General features: G+C 41.0%; 1 protein-coding gene across 1 annotated transcript in view; it reads right to left on the bottom strand.

Annotated features, from left to right (window-relative positions):
• Nucleotides 1-24,258, bottom strand: part of LOC102010255 (deleted in malignant brain tumors 1 protein) — an 86,293-nt gene that overhangs the window by 9,914 nt on the left and 52,121 nt on the right. The window contains exons 34-53 of the mRNA XM_013503021.1: nt 20,759-20,976; nt 18,991-19,023; nt 18,440-18,466; nt 17,345-17,498; nt 16,338-16,555; nt 15,465-15,776; nt 13,988-14,038; nt 12,675-12,713; nt 11,655-11,699; nt 10,410-10,724; nt 9,528-9,572; nt 8,653-8,967; nt 7,404-7,433; nt 5,082-5,123; nt 4,247-4,279; nt 3,530-3,568; nt 3,333-3,371; nt 2,868-2,906; nt 2,030-2,068; nt 1,527-1,562 (exon numbers count right to left, since the gene is read on the bottom strand). Of these exons, the coding sequence (XP_013358475.1) occupies nt 1,527-1,562; nt 2,030-2,068; nt 2,868-2,906; nt 3,333-3,371; nt 3,530-3,568; nt 4,247-4,279; nt 5,082-5,123; nt 7,404-7,433; nt 8,653-8,967; nt 9,528-9,572; nt 10,410-10,724; nt 11,655-11,699; nt 12,675-12,713; nt 13,988-14,038; nt 15,465-15,776; nt 16,338-16,555; nt 17,345-17,498; nt 18,440-18,466; nt 18,991-19,023; nt 20,759-20,976 (2,069 nt within the window). The remainder of the gene's footprint in view (nt 1-1,526; nt 1,563-2,029; nt 2,069-2,867; nt 2,907-3,332; nt 3,372-3,529; nt 3,569-4,246; nt 4,280-5,081; nt 5,124-7,403; nt 7,434-8,652; nt 8,968-9,527; nt 9,573-10,409; nt 10,725-11,654; nt 11,700-12,674; nt 12,714-13,987; nt 14,039-15,464; nt 15,777-16,337; nt 16,556-17,344; nt 17,499-18,439; nt 18,467-18,990; nt 19,024-20,758; nt 20,977-24,258) is intronic.

Genomic DNA, 24,258 nt, shown 5'->3' with positions numbered 1-24,258 from the left:
CTCAATATGGGATGGGGGTGGGTGAAGGATATATATATGTAAAAATCAAAACCCTCCAAATCCTTGAAATACAACTGCTCTAAATTGAGGCTCTGACTTGACTCATCAAACAAAATATGTTCTATGAAATTATTTTTACTCTTAAGGAGTAATTATGAATAAACCTATATTATGTAACCTGGCTATTCCACTCTCGTGTATTCACTCAAGATTGGTGGAAACATATACCCCCAGAAAGATTTGTGCATAGCAGATTTCTCCATAATAACCGGAACTGGAAAAACCCAAGTGCCCATCCAGGGAGAAATGGATACACTGTGGTCTATGTATACAGTGAAATGTTATTAAGTAATAAAAGGAATGTATTGCCATTGTATAGAACCTTACAGTTCAGTCTCAAAAACAATTTGTCAAGTAAAAAAAATGTCCGCTACAATAGAACAGTTAATACTGTATTTGATCCCACTTATATGAGATTCTAGAAAAAAACAAACCTAAACTATAGAGACAGATCAGTGTTTGCCTAGGGAAGACGGAGAGATTTATTGCAGGGGGCAGGAGGGAACATTTTTGGGTGATGGATATGCTCTTGCACCACCTAACTGGTGGTTACATAGTTGCATATGTTATATAGAACTCATAGATGTGTACAACTATTGAATATAAATGGTACTCCAAAGAAAGTTTATTTTAAAATTAAAACTAAACAAAATCTGTACAATTGTGTGTTATTAAACAGGAGGATGCATTCTGAGAAGTGTGCCATTAGGTGATTCTGTTGTTGTATGATATCATAAATCCACTTTGAATACATTTACACATAGCAAATTGGCTGCAGTGTTGCCAGGCCATATAATGTTATGAGACCACTGTCATATATATGACCTGCTGTTGACCAAAATGTCATCATAGGGAACTGTATTATGCCGACAGTATCTGATCAATAGCCATATGTAAAATGTTTTACCTTCATGTTAATTGGTCTGAGGTAGCTTTATCTGTCAGTATTCTGCACTGTTTGGCACAGGAAGAAGGCTTAGTGAATATTAATAATCCACAGTCGCATTAATTTCTCTGACTGCAGTATGCTTGGTCTAGGATGGCTGCTGTCTCCTGGCCTAACTGGTTGCTGTAATATTGGAAGCAAGATTATTGTGCCTGTTTGACTATGTACACAGAGACTATGAGCATGGCTCAGTGGTAGAATACATGTGAGCCTGAGGCCCTGGGTTCTATCCCCTGCACCAAAAGAAGAGAGAAGGCGAGAGAGCGAGAGGAAGAGGGGAGGAGAAGGAAAGGAAAGGAAGAAAGAATGTGAACTGTGAATATGGTAAGTCTCTTCTGAGTGAGGCCTTGGGAGGGTGAATTTCAGGCTTCTAATCCAGTGTATGTGTCTCCACATACGCAATTACAAACATAATTATCTTCTGTGAACAGTAGGGAATTTAAATTAAAAAGAAATATAATCCTAATGGTATTAATGGATATATGATCATTTTAATGATTAGGAACAAAACAAAAATTACCAGGTAAAGGGATCATCTCTTGCATTGAAATTGTAACTGTAAATAAAAATAAAGTTTTAAAAATGCATACCTTGAAACTCATTTATGTTCAAAACCCAAGAACCAAAGACTTTCTCTAATTTCAGACATTAATACTTTTGTTTAAGTTTCTATTTTAGTTTGAATATAGAAATACTCTCCGTTAAGGTCTATTTTATTTTTTAGCATCAAAATGTAACAAGTGCTGTTAGATAGCCTTTGTTCTCCAAAAATAAAATGATTAAGTAGTAATAAAGATTATAAATATAATGAAATTTTGAAAAGAAGAATAAAAAACATTTATAGGAAATATATTTATAGGGACTGAAAATGAAGAAGGTCAAGTTAAATAAGAGAAAGGTCATATGTGAGAGGTGTAATTCTACACTAGAGTATATGAAGCAGGTAGGAAATTTATCAATAGATTTTATGACAATAAATTATAAAATTTAGTGTTAATCTAGTAATAGACATATAATCATTACCAGGGGATGGTGTCACTTTCATTGAAATTGGGTCTCCAGCTGCCAAAAAAATTTAGTGAGAACAGAACATTAAGTTTGATTTCATTGAAATTTTTTATATTATAGACTATAAGTTTATGAAAACAAGCCTGTTTCATAGGTAATATACATTCATTTTTGTGAATTTACATGTTCAGGAATGAAATAGTTTATAAGAAGTTAGTGTTTTGTTGGGTGGATCAGTAACAATTCTTATTTGAACAATGGCAAGGTGCCAGATCATTTAGGTCTCTAGTCTTTACAATGACTAATCCAGATACGTATTACCGCCATTTTGAGATGAGGAAATGGAAACTCAGGGGAATCATATAATATGATCAGGCTACCCATAATTCAAACCTGTAAGGTCCCAAAACACGTATTCGTTCTAACTATTCTGTCTTTCAGGAGTATAGGATGTGGGAGTTTCATTCACCCTGGACTCAGTGTGGTGAATCAGAAATGAAGAAGAAGGAAGATAAGGGTTATAGCCACCGTAACTACTTGCACACTCCAAGAAGAGCTTCCTGCAGAAACCGGAAGTGATTTTGGTTGCCATTTTTTCATAAAGGAAGTAAAACTTATGAGTGTCACCTAATCTATGTAAGACCAGGTTACAATTGCTACCAACCGAGTTTTATAACCAGTGATGGGGAGGGCCTGGAATCCTCTGGAGAACTGTTTGATTTCTCCTTACCTCTCCTTCTCACTTAACCTTACCTGGGGAAGCAGGAAGTGTTTATTCCAGGTGTTTTAATTCCTGACAGGCTGGCGTTCTCAGAAAGTCACTTACCAGGGACTGCAAAGGCAGATAACATACCTGGTGAAAAAGGTACTTCATTTGATGTAAAGGTTGTATCTGCGAATGGAGAAGAGTATTTTGGGTTGACTAACAGTATGGAGGAAAAGAGAAGAGCAAACCAGTAAGTTAACATTGTCAAAATCCAGTTCTTTTGTATGTGTATGTTGGGGCAGGGTGGAGTCATGACCTGCAACACAATACACACAGACAAGCAGGTTAGGTACAGGTTGTTAGCCATGGCATCCTTCGGGCATATCTAAGCAAGACCAGAGCAGCAGGCAGCAGGGGATGTCTGTGTTGGGGGCCACATCTATGTCAGTGGCTGAGTTCAGGAGATGTGGAGCTTCCTCTATGTGCTTCCTGTGAACATTTGGATTTATACCACAGATGGAGTATTCAGTACATATGTTAATTAGTTAAATAAAGGAAAAGTTGAGCATGGTTATGTTTAGCTTTAGAAATATGACAGGCAGAAATCCTTACCAGAGGGAGCATCTACTTCTACTAGGGCTGAAGCTGTATCTGTGTATAATCAAGAGACTAATTAAAAACGAGTAGAAAGAAGTCAGGTGTATCATTTCATTGAGCTTTATTTTATGGTCAATATGATCATGAATAGGCTCGTTTTCCATACAAAGAAGAAGCCCAGCTCATTAACTTAAAAAACACAAAGACTTTACCTGATGGAGAGGTCACTTCAGGTAAGAGTGAAGGAAAATCTATAGATGAAAAAAAGAATTTAAATATCAGTGGAGGGGACTCCCAGGTTTCCATTTTCACTGAGGCTATGCTGCGGACAAAGTCTTCATGAAACGGTTTTATAAATGGAACCCCACGAAGAGGCACTTGAGAGGACCACTGACAGTTCCACCTGGAGGGAGGTTATAGGGGTTGAGGCTGAAGCTGGAGATGAACAAAAATGAGATGGGAGAATTAGTCAGGCAGGCCCACATGCTTCTAGAAGGTACAGGAGGTGTGACAGTGTAATCATAGATGAATGTGACTGTCCAGGCTTGTCTTTTCATTCTCCAGACAGGACAGCAGCAGCTCAACTCCAGATCCTCCACTGCCTCCAAGCCATGCCCTCTACTCCTAGGCTCATGTCCAGGAGAAATGCATGCCATGAGTAAGTGATGGTGTTAGATGGCCAGTTGGTCCAGTGTGTATTTTCGTGGACGTGACTTGGCTTAATTAGCTAAACAATTTTTTTCCCTTGGCGCATTCATTAAGCTTCGCCGCCCAGAATTCATTCACTGTTAGAGGATCTGGAGATGGCCTTTATGAATCAGACCACTATAAACATATTTAAAAACTCAAAATTAAAGATTCAAAGTTTAATTGATTCACTTGAAATTAATATCAAATCAGGATAGAACCAAAAATAGTATTTAAATTACCTGTTAAAGGAGATATAGCAATATCCAAAGATTCTGAAAATAAGAAAATTCCGCCTTTATTGTGGTCCTACTTACCAATATTTGTTGGAAAAATTTTAGTATGAGGACTAGTTGTTCCCTATCTTCCTAAGAAAGAGTCAAATATCCAAATTAAAAGCACATGCTCTGTGATATTATGAATCATATCTTTCCTAAAATAAAACCTGGTTCCTAGTTCTTTTAAAGAAAAGATATTGGTCATATTTTAACTTGCACGATTCAGGTCCATTTGGAAGAATATCATTATTTTTTATGTTGGAATGTAATATAGAGTTAGCTCAGAAGGCACTGAGTTTAGATTGGCATTTTTGCTCCAGACTGCTATATTTGAGAAATCTAATGATACTGAATTATTTTTTTTCTGAGCACTTCTGTGACAACTGGAGCATTTGCTGGCATTTCCTGCCATTGCCAATGTGGTTTTACCATCAGTTTTACCCCTCCCAATCTCTGCACCCTGTCTGTAACCTGTTGTTTTTCCTAATATACGGTCAGTAGGGAGGCCAGACAGCCAACTTTTAAGTAATTATGTGTGTGTACAAAGAGAGACATGCTCTGTAGATTACCTCCATGTGCATTCAAGCACTTTACTTGGGTTTGAACACTGGGATCTCGACTTGGCTGAATGGAAGCCCCTTTTGTCTACTTTCAAGTTCTGGTCTATTCACCAAGGTTATATTCCACTGAGTGATTCCTAGGCAGTGAGGGGTATAACTGTACTATCTGGGTAGAATCTTAAAGTGGCAACATCCCTGAGATAGGTAGCAAGAGGACAAAATAGCAGAAAATTTGTTACCAGTTGAAAGGACCAAATCTGTGGCTGAAATTGAGGTAGGATCTGTAAAAGTAAGCAGAAGTTAAAGAAAATTAGGATTAAAAACAATCCTTATCAACCAAGTTCATTGGTAAAGAATTTTTTAAAATGACCCCATTAAAACATATGCCCCAGCACATTTGATTTTTTTTTTTTTTTGGTTTTTCTCCGGTACCGGGAACCGAACTCACGACCTTGCGCATGCCAGGCAGGCGCTTTTGCCGCTGAGCTAAATCCCCAGCCCGCCCCAGCACATTTGATTATGCTTTGTTCCTATTTGATTCTTCCATTCTCTGTTTCATTTAGCTAAAAGAGATAAATACTGACAGAAGTGGTACGTGGGGCTGTGACCTAGATGTTCTGGGTTCTAGCTCTTTTTTTTATAATGGGACGTGTGACCTTGGACACATTCTTTGCATCTCTGAGCTTCAGCTGCTGCATATGAAAGGATAGTCCATGGACCAGCAGGATCTGTATCCCACTGTTAAAAATCCAGATTCTCCAGAATCTGTTGAAACAAAATCTGCATTTTAAGAAGATAGCCAAGGGAGTTAGGCACATATTAAACTCTGAGAAGCACTAAGGATGCAAATGGAGATGGTTACAGGCCTACATACACATGGAGGGATAGGAGGATACAGAGAGCATATATCCAAATAAAAGGGCAGTCTTAGCTTACTGAGCCTCAGCCTACTGCTGCCCTGAAGAAATCATGTTACTATGGGTCATGCTTAGATTTTTCAACCAAAGCTGGATATTTTGGGCCGGGGATATAGCTAGTGGTAGAGCACTTGCCTAGTATGCACAAGGCCTTGGGTTTTATCCCTAGGATAGCACATACACAGACACACACAAACACACACACATATGCACACGTGCACACAGGTGGAAATCTGAATGATGGTGATGATGATGATTTTGCAGAGCTAGGGATCATTCATGGGGCCTCATACATGCTAGGTGAGAACCATACCACTCTTGGAGGTCTGGATTCTTATATGAAATCTTCCACTCTTAATATTTTGGATTAAAACAATTTACATGCATAGGCAAAATTAGGTTGTGTGAAGATAAACTCATTAGTGGGTCAAAACTGACCCATGGGCAGCCCACTTGTGACTTTTGTTCTAAACAATCTCCAAGGATTCTTCCAATTCTTAGGACGGTGTTACCACGATGGCACCGTATCTACTCTGTCCTTGCCTGAGAGACTTGCTGGGCAATTTTCACAGATCCACACACAAAAAGAGAAATATATTTCACCATCTGATCTTCTTTAGAGGTTAGTTTCTGTCAAGCCTGACAGAGGGACTTTGAAAATTTGAAAATACAGACCAAGGGCCACTTTCATAACTGCTGACAGTTCAGAGCAAACTCCAGTTCAGTCGCTTTGTGTTGAGCGGGTATTTCCAACTTTTTGAGCCATACAGTGATCAACTCAAGCCCTGGGATGGTCTCCAGTGTGTCCGGAAGAAGGAAGTTTACAAAAGGACACAAATTGTTAACACACATACAGACCACCCATTTCCTAGGACAAGGGTCGCAGATGACTATTTTCATCCTCTTGTTCTACCGATTATAGAAGCAGAGGCTCCATGGAGGAAGAGGACTTGCTCATCATTGACAGTTGGTTAATTCCAGAGCCAGATATAACCCCAGGTCCCCCAACTCTGAGTCCTACAATCCAAGTGTTCTCCAACACTGTCACTCAAAAGGTTTCAGTGATCAAAGATGTTTGAGTAAAATTGAATTTGACCAAAATTTAAAAAGATATCTTATGTAGAACTTTCCAGAGACTTCAGTGTGCTAAGAGCTTGCATCACCAAGAGAGAGATATGGTATTTCCCCAATTTATCTAACCATGCAAATCCCCTGAAATTTGCATAGCACTGAATTAGGGTGTCGTACTGTGAAACATTCTTGGGAGATGTGGTGGCAATCCATTATTCTCTTAAAATGTAGATTATAGCTTTCCCTGAGATGTCTGAAGTCCTATAATAGTTTAAAACAACAACAACAAAAAACCCAAACGAGAAGAAACTCTCCGAAGCCATCTCACTTAAATGTGATCTCAGAGATCAGCTGTTGCCACAGAGCACGAGGGACAACCAGGCACACTTCCCTGTGCTCAGAGGCATGCCATCTGTTCAGTTGTTTCAATCAAGGGATATACAAACTCCTTACATTAGTCTGATGTGAACTTCACATTTAGTTTCATGCAAGATACAAACTGCATCCCTAATCATATGGAAGGCAATCTATGCGTGTCTGATTTACAGAAGGCAAGAAAGGAAATATAATTACCAGGTGAAGTGGTCATTTCTGTGGCTGATGCTGAAATTGTAAAACAAACAGAAATTTAGAAGATATTTTTACTTAAAATTTCAATACCTCAGATACATTTAAATTAGATGCAATATAATTTTTGATACATGAAGCTAAAAGTAAAAAAGCGTTCTTAGTTGAGACTGAAATACAGACAGAAATGTTTGAAGGCAGGGACTGGGAAATGTTCCTTGGTTGTAGGAAAAATATGCCAGGATGAAAAACCACTCAATGCAGTGAGGAGGAAATATATTCTAGAGTGGCAAAATACTGGGAACCTTCCTAATTCTGACTTTAGGCTTCTATCATTGATTTCCCCTTTTTTAAAAGCTAAAGTAGGCTTATAACACAATAACAAGTTGTCTGAACATTAGAGGAAAATGGTTCCTTGTTATAATAAAGCATATTATGATCCTTGATTCAGCATTTATTTTCTTCTGCTCACAATCTATCATGAACTGTACAAGTGATTTCAGCCCTCTCACTGGAATGATTGTTGGTAGTCTAGATTTGGTACTAAGTGCTCAGGATCTAGAATTGTGCCTGGCACACAGATTAAAATATCTGTTGAATAAATGGAGGAATTAATTAAATACTATTATTCTAGTCTCTGTCCTATAAATATGCTGGGCTGTGGATATTTTCATTTCATTTGATTCCAATTCCTACTCCACTTTTTTAGCCAAAGAAGAAAGCATAGATAACACACAAATAGAGGTTAATTAAACAAACAACAACAAAAAAAGAAAACCATCTCAACCAGAGAGGCAAAAAGGAAATAGTATTGCATGAGAAACTGGGTTTTGTTCATGGAATTCCTAAGAGCAACACTATGAAGTCGGCTTTAAAGTACAAAGACTAGGGAATGCCATGACCCTAGTGGGTAGTTGACAGAATCTGGGAAATCCTTGAAGATTGCAGTTTGAAGACTGAGAACTCGGGAGAACTCATAGATGTTGGGTAAAGCCCAGGGCCAATCAGCACATTAAGAAAGAGGCTAAGAAATACGGAGAGGTCTCTTGGAATCAAGGTCAGGTTATGCTGTGGGACTATTGTGCTACACACCCTTATATATCCACTGCTGTAGGGAATCTCAGAACTTTGAAAATGGACATTGGGCATCTGTTTGGAGGACCAGAATAGGACCCAAACTTCCTCATGTTAATTTCCAGATCCCCACCAAAAGCCACAGCTCTGTCAACCCCAGAAGAAAACTGGGAGTGCGTACCTGAGCAGATGACTCCAGCGTCCTCATGGTGGCCACAGTTGTGGACAGACAAGCCCAAATGGCAGCACTGGCCTAGTGAAGTCTCATTGCCTTGGCACTGCACGTCATCCAGAAGGATGTGCCCAACACCCTCCCCAAAGTGGCCGTTCCCCAGAGCACCGACGCCTTCTCCACAGCCTAGCTGCTGGCACACCACGTGGGCAGCATTGAGGGCCCAGAGATCATCGCACACAGTACCCCAGGTGCCGTTGTAGTAGACTTCAACTCGCCCTTCACACCGGCTCTTCCCGTCCACCAACCTAATGTCAGGAAGATCTGCAGAATACTCAGAGGTTATTGTTGGAATGTGACAGGCAGCTATGAATGGGATTTTTCTAGTTATTAATATAACATACCCTAAACACCAGAGCCTTAAAAACTCTTGCTTCCTGCTTCTAGGTCTTAGAGAACTAAGTCAAACTTGTGATTATAAATGCAGTGACTGGTTTTTCTGAGCTACTTCTGATTCCAGTATTTTGTTCCATCACTCCCATTCTTTGATTGGAAATATGGTAGTTACAATGTTAAGGATAAATATCGATGTTAGAGCTAAGCCATCAGATTGATAGGCAATGGCATCAGGCTTACTTATCTTGTTTTCATATTTCCTTTAGGTCAAATTTGTCTATTGGGCCAAGTTAAATTAACACATGCTATAAGAACCAGAAAGTAGACGAGCAGTAGCTGGCCTCTCCTTCCATTTCAGCTCTTATTTTCTCAGTCCTGGTGGAAGCATGGGTGTGGGTGGACACTGACATCACTGGCTGTGACCTCAGGGAATCCCCTAGAAAGATCTGATAATTAAGAAGCTTTAAGAAAAACAATGAGAAAATTACCAACAGTGGGGGCCGTTTCTGCCAAAGCTGGGACAACTTCAACAGCTGAAAGAGAAAAGCCAACAACACATTCCCATCAGTGGGGGTGTACATCAATGAAATGCCACGAGCAAGTGGGTGCACAAGTCCTTGTCAGCGCCAGTGTGGTAGGTCAGAGCTTCCTGACGCAGTGATACTGTCACAGAGATCAGACAGTGAGACAGTGTCTTTCCCTTTCCCGGGAGACCCTGACTTACTGATGCCCCGTGGAAGCCTCTCTGAACCTTACAAAGAAGTGTCACTAATAGTCATTCAGGAGATTTGGCTACAAAGTAGTATGATGAATATTGGATACTATCTGATTCAGAGATTTTATCCCTAGACACTATGAAACATTGAATATTCAGATTTTAACAAACTGACTGAAAGAGTAGAATAGAAATAGAAATAGATGTTCATTGAACACAGTTAATTAGTAGCAAAAGGTAACAAAACTGAGATCAAAAATCAATTTAGATTTTGGAATGGTCCTGACTTAGGCAATCAGCAATCAAGAGAATTCAGACAATATAGTTTTCTTGGAGAAATTTCATTGACAGAGACTTCTGTGCTTGACATGCACAGAAAAATCATTCCTGAAAGTTACAACTGCCCCAGAACAGGACACAGCTTTCTAATCCCCGTTGTGTGCCTACAGGATCTCTTCTGGGGGTCCCCTTCTCCTGACACCAGGGTGGCAAATGTCTAAGCAGTTCCCAGTTTGTGGGACTTGGAGTACTAAAACCAGGACAGTCCCAGGCAAAGCAAGAAAAGGCACTCACCTGACCTGAGACCCCACACCAATTCAGCATTGACCTGCATGGTTGGGAGGAGACCCAGGCATGGCAGAGTTCATAAAAATACCTGAGCAGATGGCCCCAGCGTCCTCATGGTGCCCACAGTTGTGCACTGACAGGCCGAGGTGGAGGCACTTCCCCAGGTTGGTCTCTTCACCTGTACATTGTACATCATCTAGGAAGATAGGGCCGGAGCCATCGCCAAACAGGCTACCTCTAGGAGCTGCCAGGGCCATCCCACAGCCCAGCTGCTGACACACAACCTGGGCAGCAGGCAGGTCCCACAGGTCATCGCACACAGAGCCCCAGGTGCCATTGTGGTGGAGCTCCACGCGGCCCTCACACTGGTTCTTGCCGCCAACCAGCCTCACCACTGGCAGATCTGCAGGAGTCAAAAGCTGAGTTTGCACGAGAAGCTTCCTTCAAAGTGAAATGAAGCAGTGCACTAAGCTGGAGAATTCCACCCTGGTGGGAAGCCGGCTGTTGGGATAGCATATACCTATCTAGGTAGGAGGATGCTAATATTGGAGCCTTATAACCACAGGAAGAGCTATGACTGCTTTCTGCACCTGAAATGTAGCATGGACTCTACAATGCCTCTCTGCACTGGACAGTTTCATTATGGGAATGCAGGCCCCATGTTGGTTTGTGGAAGATCCACTTAAAAATAACATTGTTGAACCCTCTTTTCAGTGTCATTTTTCATGTTGTTTTTCTAAAAATTCAAAATAATGCAGCTCAATGCTTGGAATTCAGACTACATTTTTTAAACTAGGTCTCTCAAAGAACATGATGAGATTTTCAGAACAAAATTAGTTTTACTTTACTTGAATTGAGAGAAATGTGAATTATTTCTTTGGGAATGATGCAGGTGGTTGGGGGTTGGAAAATCCAGCAGAGGAAGATAGAGCATTTCAGCTGTAAGAAAGTAAGAACTTGATTGAGTATATTTTTTGGATCTTTTGAATCCAAATTAGATGAAGTTCTACTTCTCAGGGTCTGGGCCCCCAGGATTGGCGCTGATTCATGGGGTCCCTTTTTGAAGGTGCTATAAGAGTACAACCTGGAGCTTGGCTGTGGTACTGGCCTTTGGATGTTGTGCCCAACGTGGGTGGGTGAGTTGGCCCTATCCTTGAAGAGATTATCACACTTACAGAACACATTCTATGACCTCCTGGCTTTAATAAACACAGCTACTTTTCCATACAGCACCAGGGCCACAGAGATAATTTTGCTACATTATCAATTGTTCACAATGACCGGATCCCAGCTTCAGAAAAACAGTTTCAAAATATAAGAATGGAAAAAGTACCTATTGGATTGAAACCATGTGGATGCTGTCCAGGAGTTGAAGAAACTGTATATGTAAAAAAGAAAAATAGCCACCGTCAGTACAGTCTAAGCAAACATAATGAAATTTTATATTCTTTTCAAATACCATCTAAATTATATTGGTAAATTTGCCTTCAAAAAATGCCACCCAGCCTCTATCAAATAGTTACATTTAAAATATGACGGTAGCTCATGAATGTGTGCACATTACTTTGATTAAGAGGGAGATAGACCTTTTGCAAATGGGAAGGGAGCCAAAAGATGGAGAGGCAAGGGAAGAGGAAGATTTAAAATGTATTATGTACATGTGCCAACTCCTCATGAGCAATGTAACCATTATGTACTGAAAACATATACTAATAAAAATTAAAAACTTAAATAAATACCTGTGATTATAATCCAAAAAATTAAATAAAATTCATAGGGATTATGAACCTATGGACTTACAGGCAGGTGATTGAAACTGTAGAAAATGAGATAGGGCATAACTGGAGAAAATGGGTCCTGGGGGGAATGCCCTGGGGGATATCTTGTCCCCCAGCTCCTTCCTCTTGTTCATTGTCTCTGCTTCCTGGCTGCCTTGAAGTGAGTAGCTTTCTTCCTCCACAGTGATGTTTCTGCCTCACTATAGGGCCTCAGCAATGGAGCCAGTTGACCATGGACTGAGACCTCTGACACTGTGAGCTAAAACAAACCTTTCCTCCTTTAAGTTGTTATTCTCAGGTATTTTGTCACAGCAATGGAAAGCTGGCTAACACACCAATTCTTGCATCTCACTAGCCCTTCCTTCTTACTATCTTCCAGTCACAGATCTTCTAGGTGAACTCAGACATTCCTATTCTTCTAGCAGCAGCCATTTCTAAGGCCAGCCTGAGACTGTGGAGGAGGGTGGAAATGGATGGTGTTGTCTAGCAGGGATGCTTCTTCCCACAACAATGGTGGCATATTCCTGAACTCAAACTGCAAAGTGAAGGCAACTGAAGAGAGAAGAAAGGATTACCTGTTGATGTGGGCACCTCTATAGGCTTTGGAAAAGATGCTGAGAATGGATAAAAACCAAAAGAGGAAAATTAAACATTTTAGTTAAGTGTTAAATGGAAGTTGACCCTTTGCTATCATGTTTAATTCTTAGTTAATTGTCTTTTATACAGAGTCAAGGGCTCTCCATATTTTGTATCATTTACAGATAGTCTCTGATTCTAAACTGGATTCCTTTCTCAAGTTCTTTCTCTGTAGGTGCATTCTTTTCATCCTCTGTTGGCATGTGAGCAGTAAATATAAGCCAACTCATATAAGCTGAGGAAAACCAAAGGTTGGTGGTTGATAGATTCCTTCTTTTCTTTTCTTTTCTTTCCTCTCTTTTCTTTCCTCTTCTTTCTTTCTTTTTCTTTTTTGCTTTCTTTCTTTCTTTCTTTCTTTCTTTCTTTCTTTCTTTCTTTCTTTCTTTCTTTCTTTCTTTCTTTCTTTCTTTCTTCCCTTCCACAGGGTCTCACTGTGTAATACAGGCTGGCCTTGAGTTCACTATGTAGCTCAGGCTGGCCTTGAACTCACAGTGAGCCTCCTGCCTCAGCCTCTTGAATGTTGGGATTACAGGGATGTGCCACCCCACCTGGCTGATTTTTCTTTTCCTTTTTTTAAAGATACATTTTACAGTCAAGAGAGCATCCTTTAGAGATCTCTGCTATGAAGAATAACCTACCCTTGTGCTTTCTCTGAAAGACTGGAGTCACTTCTTTCTCCCAGTTCTCTTTTGCATGTTTGATTTTTCCCTTAAAGGCCTGCCATAGAAGAGCTACTGACTAAATTTGAAATGTAACAACTACTGGGCCAAAAGGAGCCAGGAGCAAACTAAAAAGTGCTGCTTTTAGCTTCTTCACTCTTAAAAACTGTGTGGGTAGACTTGCTTCTTTGAATCACCAATGTACAATGCCTTGTTTTGGAAAGAAACTGTACCTCATCTGGGCTCCAAGAATGGCCTTGGGTTATCATGGGTAGAAAGCATTAGAGGGACATAAATCCCCATCGTGCTCAGGCTTTGAATGAGGTCAGAAGATAACATGTAAGTAGCATGCCCTACTGTTTAGCAAGCACTCCTTCAGCCTTCTACACAGACAAAGTCAATGAATCCCCATCTTCCTCAACCTCATCCACAGGGGAAAACTGAGGTATCCTGTAATTTGGAGACTTGCTAGAGAACTCAAGGCTGGTAAATGATGAAGACATGGCATTTGACCCCCAAACCACAACCCTATTGCCCAGGATGACTTTGCCAAGGCAAGTTAAAGCTGATCAGTTAAGAAGAACTAAAATTACCTGAGGTTGAATAACTCACAGCCGCTGATGGTGTTGGATAAGGCAGAGAGTCTGTGAAAGACATGGGAAGTAAGGGTAGGTTGTCTCCATTCTTTTTAAACTCCAGAGGTTGGCTTATTTGAAACAGAAAAGTACAATGTCTCATTTTGGGAGAAACTACACCTCCATCTAGACATTTAAGAATGGCTTTGAGTTACTATGGTTATAACCACTGATGTTTTGGATCATTGGGTTCATTTCTGTCCTGCTGCTAGGCACTGTAATGGCATTTTCTTTTTCTTTGGCAAACTGTGACTACAGTAATGGTGACCTTGTATGGAGTATCAATCTAGACAGTTTGGGTTTGTAATCGTGTGTGTGTGTGTGTGTGTGTGTGTGTGTGTGTGTGTGTGTGTAGGTCCTGCCTCCCAGAAAAAATGTCTATTTGTAAAGAAAAGAACCAGATTATCTCAATGACAGACATAAGTGACCTCAATGCAGGGAGGCTGTGGAAAGGCCTTGGGTGGGTTATGGAGCTGGGCCAGGTGTGGAGATGACACAGAATTTGGAGCTGCTGTGCAAGTGTTTCTGATCTACCCATGACAGTGAGGGCCCTGTTTTCTAAATCTCCTGGCCCTTTAAGCCCTAGCCCTGTCCTGGATTCATACTTGGTTTGTGGCTTCAGCTCCTGCATCATCCAGAACACTGATTCTGTCCCTTGACTTCTCTCTTCTCAGAGCTGTCCAGTACCTACCTCCACCTTCCTTGTGTCTTTATCCTACCCTAGCTAGCTGATAAACCATTTTGCCTCTTTCCAGAAGGATATAGAGATAGGTGGGGACTTTTGACTCCAACTATTGAATTTACTTGGAGAAATTCAAAGAGGATAAAACTGAAGAATAAGAGCCCTGGGGTAGAAACTGGGTTCCCAGCTGTTAGGAAAGTTCTTTGTGTTACTTATAAAATGAGGGATTCAACCAAAGAGATGATTCCCCAAAGTGTGACTCATCACTGGTGGGACTGAGGTAACTTGAGGTGGTGCATCTTCTGTCCTAAGACTTGCATATTTCTTGAGTTGTAATTTGAAATTCATGTTTTGTTCTATTCTGAATAAGGGTATTTTCAAATAGGCAAGGGTATGAGTTGATTAGAAAAGTCGCTGTTTATTTTTTTAAAATATTTTAAGCGTAGTTTTATTTCTTTTTTCTGTATTGTCATTGGTGACAGGTGGTCCTGGCTCTCTGTTTATAATGGTAAAGTCATCAAATTTCCTTCTAAAAGGAATTTGTATAAGTAAAGCAGAAGAATCAGTTCAAAGGAAAGTATTATGATGACTACAGTGTAACAGGTGGGCATGCAGGGCTCTGAATGGCTGATGTATGAGAATCAGTGGCCTAGGGACTATCTAGGATCCCCTGCTTCTCTATGACCAGTTGGTCAAGAGGCTCCTGGAACCAGAATGTCACTAGTCCACACTGGACTCAGAAGCAACACCCACCTGAACAGATGACACCAGCATCCTCATGGTGGCCACAGTTGTGGGTGAACCAGCCACTGTGCAGGCAGTGCCACAGTCTGGCTTCTGTCCCCATGCACTCCATGTCGTCCAGGGCAATGGGGCCCTCACCTCTCTCAAAATGTGCCTGGCCGAGGGCTGCCACGGCCCTGCCACAGCCCAGCTGCCTGCACACCACCTGGGCGTCATGGAGGTCCCAGCTATCGTCACACACTGTGCCCCAGCTGCGATTGTAGTACAGCTCCACACGGCCCTCACAGCGGTGGCTGCCATTGGTCAGCCTGAGGGCCACATCTGGGGAAGACAGATTCGTTCTACTACCACCCTGGGGGCCACCCCTTTGCCACTGCTGAGTCTGCTCACTTTTGAGGGCTCTACCCTCATGCTGGGGGGGAAAGCCTGTGACTTCAAACTGCTTGCAAAAGCACTTTGGCTTTGCTTTATTACAGCAATTTGAGTGAAGGGAGGATATTTTTATGTTTGTTTTCCACACTGGATTAATTGTTTACTTGATGCAGGTCAAACAGGACCCTTGCAAGCCTCGTATAAAGTGACAATCACCAAGTATTCCAACACTATTGCTATCCTTAGTGTGGAATAGCATTTCCCCCACATGGTTTTGAATGAAACAGCCTCCAAGTTAAGGTAAATCAGTATCCTTTCCCAGCACTGTGTGCTATGCCTATAATATGAGAAGCTATATGGGGATATGGCATTCCTCAGCAGTACTGATGTCAGCCAGTTTCACCAAGACAGATCATGTGAGTATGGGAAGGCCCTTTCAGGTCAATAGCGCCCAGCAGACTGAACCCTCCCACTTTACCATCATTGCCAAGTAGTGACTGAAGGACCTACCTGTGTCATTCTCATCTTGCACCAGGGACTCATAAGATGCATAGAAACCAATGTTGGTGAAGATTGCATCACTATGGAACACCACGGTCATTTGGTTTGACGAGGAGGTAAATATTGGGGTTGCCCTGGAACAGAACCTTCCCAGCGAAAAAGACTCACTTTGTGGGCCATCAAAGATTTCAATGAAGTCATACGGACAGCCATAGAAATTTTCCAATCTGTGAAGTGAAATGGTATCAGTCAAACTTAGCCTATTAGAACTTCCCTCTCAGTCAATGTTGGCCCACATTGGCTCAGGAAGGGCTGGGAAATCTACAGAGAAAACGATAGCTCAGAAGAAGAGCTAATGTTAATGACACTGGCAAAATGTCCCTTCCTGTTTCTATATATGTTTTCATTTTTAAAGTCAGTGCTATTGTCTGAATATGGGTTATAAGCACAGGGGACAGAATTTAAATTATATTGATAGTATTTGGTGAAAAACAAAAAAGAAGTTTTGTTGTCCCTGACTTGTTTCCCCTCACTTCACTCTTCTGCCCAGGAGCAGATTCAATAAACAGCTTCCTTCTATTTCATTCCAAAAAGAGACTATACAAAATGGTGGCAGAAAAAAAAAATGGTGGCAGACTGCACAATTGTTCATGGTTTTCTTGCAGCTCACTCATAGCAGCGTGCACTATGTGGATGCAAGAGAATCTATTTAACTGATCCCAGCCTGATAGATAAGTAGATTGTTTCCACACTATTGCTACTCCATGAAGGTTGATGTGATGACCCTTAGTGCACTTGAGAATTTATCTGTGGACCAAATTCTTGGACTGGAATTGTTGGGTTAAAATATCTGTGCACTTCAACATTTGATCAATATATTGCATTGATCCATCAGGACTAGCTCACTCTTAAAAATTAGAAATGGAAGTCTTTTGGGAAGGATAGAGCAAGGAAAGCAGTAACTGGTGAGCATAACTGAGCGAAGAGAATAATGCAAGTGGGGAATATTTACTCACTTGATCACTTCAAATGTAAGTTTGACACGAGCCCTTATGTCCACTTGTATATCCCAGGTGCATACAATACTTGTGGGGTAGTTTTTAGGATACCAAGGACTGGCGAAAGTGCCTGAATTGTTTGTGAGCAAACCACCACAATGAAAATCTTCATCTGTAAGAAACAGCGAAGAAACTCCATCAGAAAGGGGCTGCTGACCTCTCCTGGTGTTTTTAGTGGGGTCAAGAAGGGCTACAATGAGAATAGAAAAAAGGAAAACATGTTCTTGGGATGCTTTTGTTGACCACTAAAAAAATTTGCTTTGGAGAATTCCCTAGACTCAAAATAACATTTTCTTGGGCAGATGAAGATCATTGTATAGTTTTGTGAAAAGAAAGGGATAATGCAGTTGAAAGAGCTCTATGAACCCGTGTGCACAGATAGGTATACACATACAAAACAATGAAAGAAGAAAGTGCAAAGATAATACAAGGTACAGTATGTTTTCTTAGTTGGGCATGTTATAAAATACCTATATAGAAGATCCTTAGTTGTATTAGTTAAAATAATTAATTAGGACGTCATTAAACTGATTCAGTACTCTGGGATCATAGTAAATAATAAAACTGAAACTCAACTCAGTGTGAATGGTCTAGTCAGAAGCTTCTAACTAATCCCTAACCAGGGACATTCCACTGAAATGATCCAAAGAAGGCCGCTGCACCGCATTCATCAATCAAGTTATTATTATTATTTTTTTGCCTGGCCTTGCTTCCAAGTCCACTTTAACAAAGCCTTCCCTTCTGCCGTTCAGTGGAGCCCAAACCACTCCACTTTGGAGCTGCTTAGTTCAAAACTGTTATCTGCTCAAATAGGTTTCCATAAAATTTTAACACTTATTTAGAAATTCTAGCTGAAATTAAGACCAAGATTGCTGAAAGCATCCAATTGTGGCTGAAATATTAGATATAATTGGGATTTGTCAAATGGCCTCACTGCAGCAGCTTCTCCTATATAAAAGGAAGAAAGGCTGTCCATCTGGTTCCTGGATGAACTAAAATTAAAGACAAAGCACATGCAAAACTGCATAAAGAGCTTACATAAAGCTGAAATACCTGTGAGTGAATGGTCATCAGTGATATCTGAAAATACACAGAAAAAATAATACCATGAGCAAGGACCTCTATCCAGAATACTCCTTGAAAATGCTCAAAAATATTGGCCCTCAAAAGCTTTAATTTCTCTGTGCCCAATGGACAGAGATGATTCTGGCTCCTCAAGAGTTGGGATATTTGCACAGCAGGCATATACTTGGTCATCCCTCCATATGGTTTGCTGAGGGCTGACCTGGGATTTATATTCCCCTGATCCCTGCAGCATCTCAGAGCATGATCATTGTTGCAAGCAGATGGCCCTCTCCACAGATGACTCTGACCCATGGAGTTTTGGTGGCTGAGAGACTGAACCTCTTTCCTTCCTACTTCTATTCCCACCCTCTGTTGCCCCTTAGCTGACCATCCTGTCAATCCCAATGGGCTGCAATGCTCTTGTTCATTAATAACAGAGAAGTTAATTGGCCTATGCCCGAACTTCAGACTTGAACAGTAGCCAGAATGCATATACATCAGGGACTTGCAACTGATTGAACTGTACAGAGAAACAGTACCTTTTGGTTCTCCATTGTTATTGCCATCAATACCTATTCAAAGTCAGGGTGAGAGATGGACTGAGTTAATTCATAAGTAAAATCAGATGCTCTGTTCAAGATCAAACATACCCTAATTTGGGCAGCTGGGAAACTACGTAGTATCATAACTCATCAAACCTGGCTAAAAGATTAGTATCCCTGACACTTTGTTCTTGGTGGCTCAAGTGAAACATGCTGTTTCTTTGCTTTTGGTCAGTTACCAGGCTGACCAAGCTTTCATGACAGAGTGGAGCTGTCTTTAACACAGGGCCTCAGTGAGGCCATCCTTAGATGGCCTTTAGAGAGTACTGACCTGCGTGTGATCTTGGATGTGCTTCTGCTGCCTGATCAGGGATGGGTGAAAGCTAATAGGCTCTATTTCATTAGAGGTTATGAAGATTAAATGAAAATAGGAGCGCACCAGTTGTAGCATACAGTTGAATAGCATTATGTGCTTGTCAGGCACCAACTGCGATCCCTGTTTAGGAGAGTGGATTGTTTAATAACAGCCTGGCATAGCATCCCAGGAATAGGATATCTGATGATATCAGTCTTCTACTTAATCACCACACCTTTCCAGGTAGGACCTTGAACATCTTATAATCTAAAAGAAAGAAAGCTAACACTTAAACAAATTGACTTAAAAGCTGACTCAAAGCCCAGAGATTTCACTGACTAGCTCCATACTGGCATTGACATCTCCCTTCCCAGGAGCTGCTAGTGGGTGAGCCTCTCTCTGCCTGAAGTGTGCTGTGGGCCCATGCGTGTTACCTGAGCAGACGGCGCTGGCATCCTCATGGTGCTCACAGCTGGGGGAGAACCATCCTTTGTGTGTGCACTGCCACAACTTAGCCTCATTCCCTGTACACTGCTGTCATCCAGCATGACGTGACCAGTGCCTCCATCCAAGCAGCTGTGAGCTGGGGCTGATAGGGCCTCACCACAACCAAGCTGCTGGTACACTACCCTGGCGTCTGTCAGGTTCCAGTTGTCATCACACACTGCCCCAGGTGTCATCCACCCAGCCCTCACACCTATGACTGCCATTCACCAGCCGCACAGACAAACATGGGAGACAGGAAAATGGGGACTTCTGAGTTTTGGAGTTATCTTCATCTCTAAGACCTTCTACAGGTACAAAATGTTTTTCCAGCCCATGGGCACATGTTCCCCTTCTGGACTCCTGGTAGGGTGGCCCTGTGTCTGAATTGGCCTGGAACTGTCTTGGTTTATGACTGTTAAAGATCAATTAATACCTGTTCAGTATTTCTGAGTCTGTCTTAAACTCTCAGAAGTATCCCAGCTGGAGGTTACTTTACACAGCCACACTAAGCATAAGCTACTCAGAACTCTGAAAAGTTCCTTATACTCTGCTATAGAACTCCAGAGGTCTGTAAGTGTTCTGTATTGGATTCAGCTAGAAGCAAGTGGGCTAGTTTGACATAGTTTTGCTCCAGAATGATTTTTCCTATTGCATTTTCCCTTCATTTCAAGGAAGATACTCTCACTTGGTCCCCTGTTGACATACAGCTGCCAATGCAAGATAGAAGACCTTAGCCACCTACTCTCAGGATTCTCTTCAGAGGACAATGACAACAGATGGCAGAACAGGAGGCTGCAGTGCTCTTAATGTGGATGTCAGCAGTGAAGGTGGACTTGTGTGGTCAGATTTAGAGACTCCTCTCTTAAGGGAGGAGGACATGGGTTAGATACAATCTCCCCGCAAGAGAAGTGTCAGGATACCCACCACTCTCCCTTTCATCTTGTTGCACGGTGTTGTACAGAGCATAAAACCCCGTGTTGGTGATCATGGCGTCACTTCTGAACACTGCAGTCATGACATTTGAAGAGGAGAGGAATGTGAGATCCGTCCCAGCACAAAACCTGCCCATGGAGAGTGAGGCAGCTTGCTGTCCATCAAAGACTTCCACAAAGTCGTATGGGCACCCATAGATGTCCTCTAGTCTGAGGAAATAAAGGCAACATTAACCTCCCTGAAGAAATCCACACAGTCATCCCTGCCTCCTCCTTGTAACTACACCTTTGTCTAATCACCAGATCTGCTTGGAGCCAGATAACTGCCCTTCCATTCTTTCCTTCTGGGGCTACTCCCATCTGTCAGACTTCTGTCTCTCTCCTGATCTATTTCAGCAGACTTCCACCTGGTGTCCTTATTTCAGCTTCTCCTATTCTATTTCTCTCTACCTTGAGTTTTCCTGACTATAGAAATCTCTCCACTCCTTATAGTGATGGTAGGTGTCCAACAGGGTTTCATTGAGAAAAGCTTAAAAGAGCCTAAGAAGGGAATAATGACAGCTATAAAAAGTTCTAAGGCCTGTTAAATGGACTCTTTTACCCATATCCCTACCTGCCCCGTTCAACCCAACTGTTTTCATGACATGTTTTATCTAACCCAGATGGTCAGAGAAGCTGTCCTAGCATCCTAACTTTGCTCTCTGGCATAAATGCCATAAATACATATTGTTTTTTCTTCAAACTATATATCATTTCACCACAACTTGAAATTGTCTACTGACTTATTGATTTATTTGGATATTATTTGTCTTTCAGAATGTGAGCTCAGGAGGGTAGAAGTATGGTCCATCTTGTTTGGTACAAAAAGCCCATCCTTAGACCAGGGCCCACAAGCTCAATAAATAAATGTTCAAAGCATATCAACATATATCTAACATGCTACAAATATGAAATATTCATACTTGCATCTAAATAGCAGTAAGCAGCCTTCAGTGCCTATGTAAGTTTTCATTGTACAATATACACAAAATCAGTGGACATAATTCTATTTTGCACATACATTAAGTGCTGGATTGGAAAGCCTGTTATTGCAGAACATATCTACTCCTGTGCATCAAAAGTCAAAAATCTAAAACTGATCCATTGGTTAATTTAAAATTTAATAAGTCATGATAAAATTTGCATGTAAGTTGACAACAGGGTAGCAGTAACAAATATGAAATTAAAATGGAAATTAACTCTGAAGAATCCCTGAGCAGACAATCGTAGTAGACCTCATAAGTGACTTCAACCTTGCTTGAATTTCAAATATTATAAGCAAAATTTAACTTGAGATATTTATTGTAAATGCTTGGATTAAAGAAAGAGACAACAGAAACTCTACCAGAATCAGTCAATAAACTTATAATTATATAACTAGAGACTTTCCAATGGGACAAACCAAATGAAGCAACTGTGTAATTTTAACCATTCAAATGTTTTCTTTGTCTTATTTCTGTGTATCCTATAGAACCTTTCCCTTTGTAGGCCCTTGGAGGAGCTCTTAAATTACTTCTGGTGGTAACAGTTTGATTTATGAATCCTTATTTGCCATGTAAATACCCTAAAATTGGGGACCTGTGGGAAGATGGTGGAGTGGTGAGCAGCAGAGAAAGAATCTCTCTGAGATTTGATGTCCAGGCACTGGAATATAGCAATGTGAAGAAGAGAAGGAGAGCGGTGGTCTCCAGGAACCAGGAAGGGTCTGAAGAGAGAATTGAAGCCATCAGGGAGATTGAACAGAGAGACTTCAACATAGAAGAAGCAAGTGGCAGGCAGCGCTTTCTTCCTGAGCCCAGACTCACTGTGTGGGAGGGGCAGCTCAAACTTGCAGACCCACTAGTGACCCAAGAGACCTCCACAGAAAAATGAAACCTGGATGGTTAGAGAAGCTGTCCAGGGGAATGGAGCAATGCATGCAGCAGATTGCAGTGGCTGGTGAGTTATTTGTGTTCAGACATTCCCCCAGGTGAGGGCAATTGGATGGTAGCCATCTTGGAGAGGGGCCAGCTGAGCTCAGAACTCAGAACAGTTGTGAGCTGCGAGCTTCATCTAGTGGCTCCCAGCAACAGAGTCAGAGGGCCAAGTTTAATCTGGCAGGACTGCTGCAGGCTTAACAATTCGGGTCCACCCTCAAAGCCAGAAACCAGCCTGAACTTCAGTGGAATTAAAGGTGCAGGCTTACTAGGATTATCCACTAACCTGCAATAAAGCTATGTCTGGCTTGCCGGGATTAATCAGTTTGAATCTAGACTCTGCCCACATTGTCTAACAGTAACAGCAGAGACACAACTTGAAGTGAACATTTTTTTTCTCATTTTCTTCATCTTTTCTTTTTTCTTATTTTATTTTTTGGTGTTGTTTTGTATTGTTTTTTTTGACTGTTTGTTCTTGTTTTTATGAGTGTGAACATGCTTTCTAGTTTTTTGTTGTTCTGTTCTGTTCTTGTCTTTATTTCTTCTTTTTTTCCTTCCCTCCTGTCTTCACCAATTTCCCAAATTTGTGTGATCTTCTTTTGTCCTCCAGTTTTGTTTCTAATCTCTCCTCTATTTCTCTATTTCTATCCATCAACCCCTTTAAAATTTTCTCCCCTGAAGGTAAAGTCACCATATTGAGGGCTTATTTACTGCACACAATTTTCTGGTTCATTTTAGATTTTTGTTAGATAACCACAAATCTAGTTCATATTGTTAAAAGTGGAAAATTAATAATTACCTCAGTTTGTCATTTTCTATGCTGTATTTGATGCTATTGTTATTGCTGATTTTATCACTTTTGCCAAAGTGACATAATTGTTCCAATCAGTTGTTCTTTCTGGTATACCGAGACTGACATTGTCTAAGGGTCATAAAAAATACTATAGGATAATGCCAAAGAACCAGGGGCTGGACCAAGTAGGCAGCAACTTCTCATCCCCCAAAAATCAAGGAGGTAGGATCTTGTAGCAGACTCAAAACACCAAAAGCCAGCTACACCTGGAAGACACCTCTGAGAAGTAGTCATTTCCTAAGGGTTATAAATACTAGCAATAAAGCTACTCACCATAGGCAATTTACAAGCATCAACCTAGGTATTCAACTGAAAAAAAAAAGGAAATAAGAACACTTAAACAAGATGCAACCTCAGACTTTCAGCTTACCAAAGGCAAACCTAGGGGGCAATGAGATGGAACAATCCAAAAGTTACCCACCTGAACTCTGAAGTGGAATAGCAGAAGTAACAAAGCAAATGAAAGAGGCTCTAGAAAAAAATCAATCAGAAATAATTTTTCAGATAACTAGAGATGGTGACTCTAATGAGAGACATGCTTAGTGACTCTAGAGGAGATACATATAAAAAATAGAGGAGCTTAGGAAAATGATGCAAACCATGAATGCCCAACATAGAAAAGAAATGGAATCCATGAAACAGATCAAACAGATACCCAGGAGATTAAAAACCCCATTGAAAGTA

Source organism: Chinchilla lanigera, unplaced genomic scaffold, assembly GCF_000276665.1.
Source record: "Chinchilla lanigera isolate Chin_1 unplaced genomic scaffold, ChiLan1.0 scaffold00076, whole genome shotgun sequence".
Taxonomy (NCBI): domain Eukaryota; kingdom Metazoa; phylum Chordata; class Mammalia; order Rodentia; family Chinchillidae; genus Chinchilla; species Chinchilla lanigera.
Note: the sequence above shows the minus strand (reverse complement) of the source record. Positions and strands in the feature narration are given on the sequence as shown.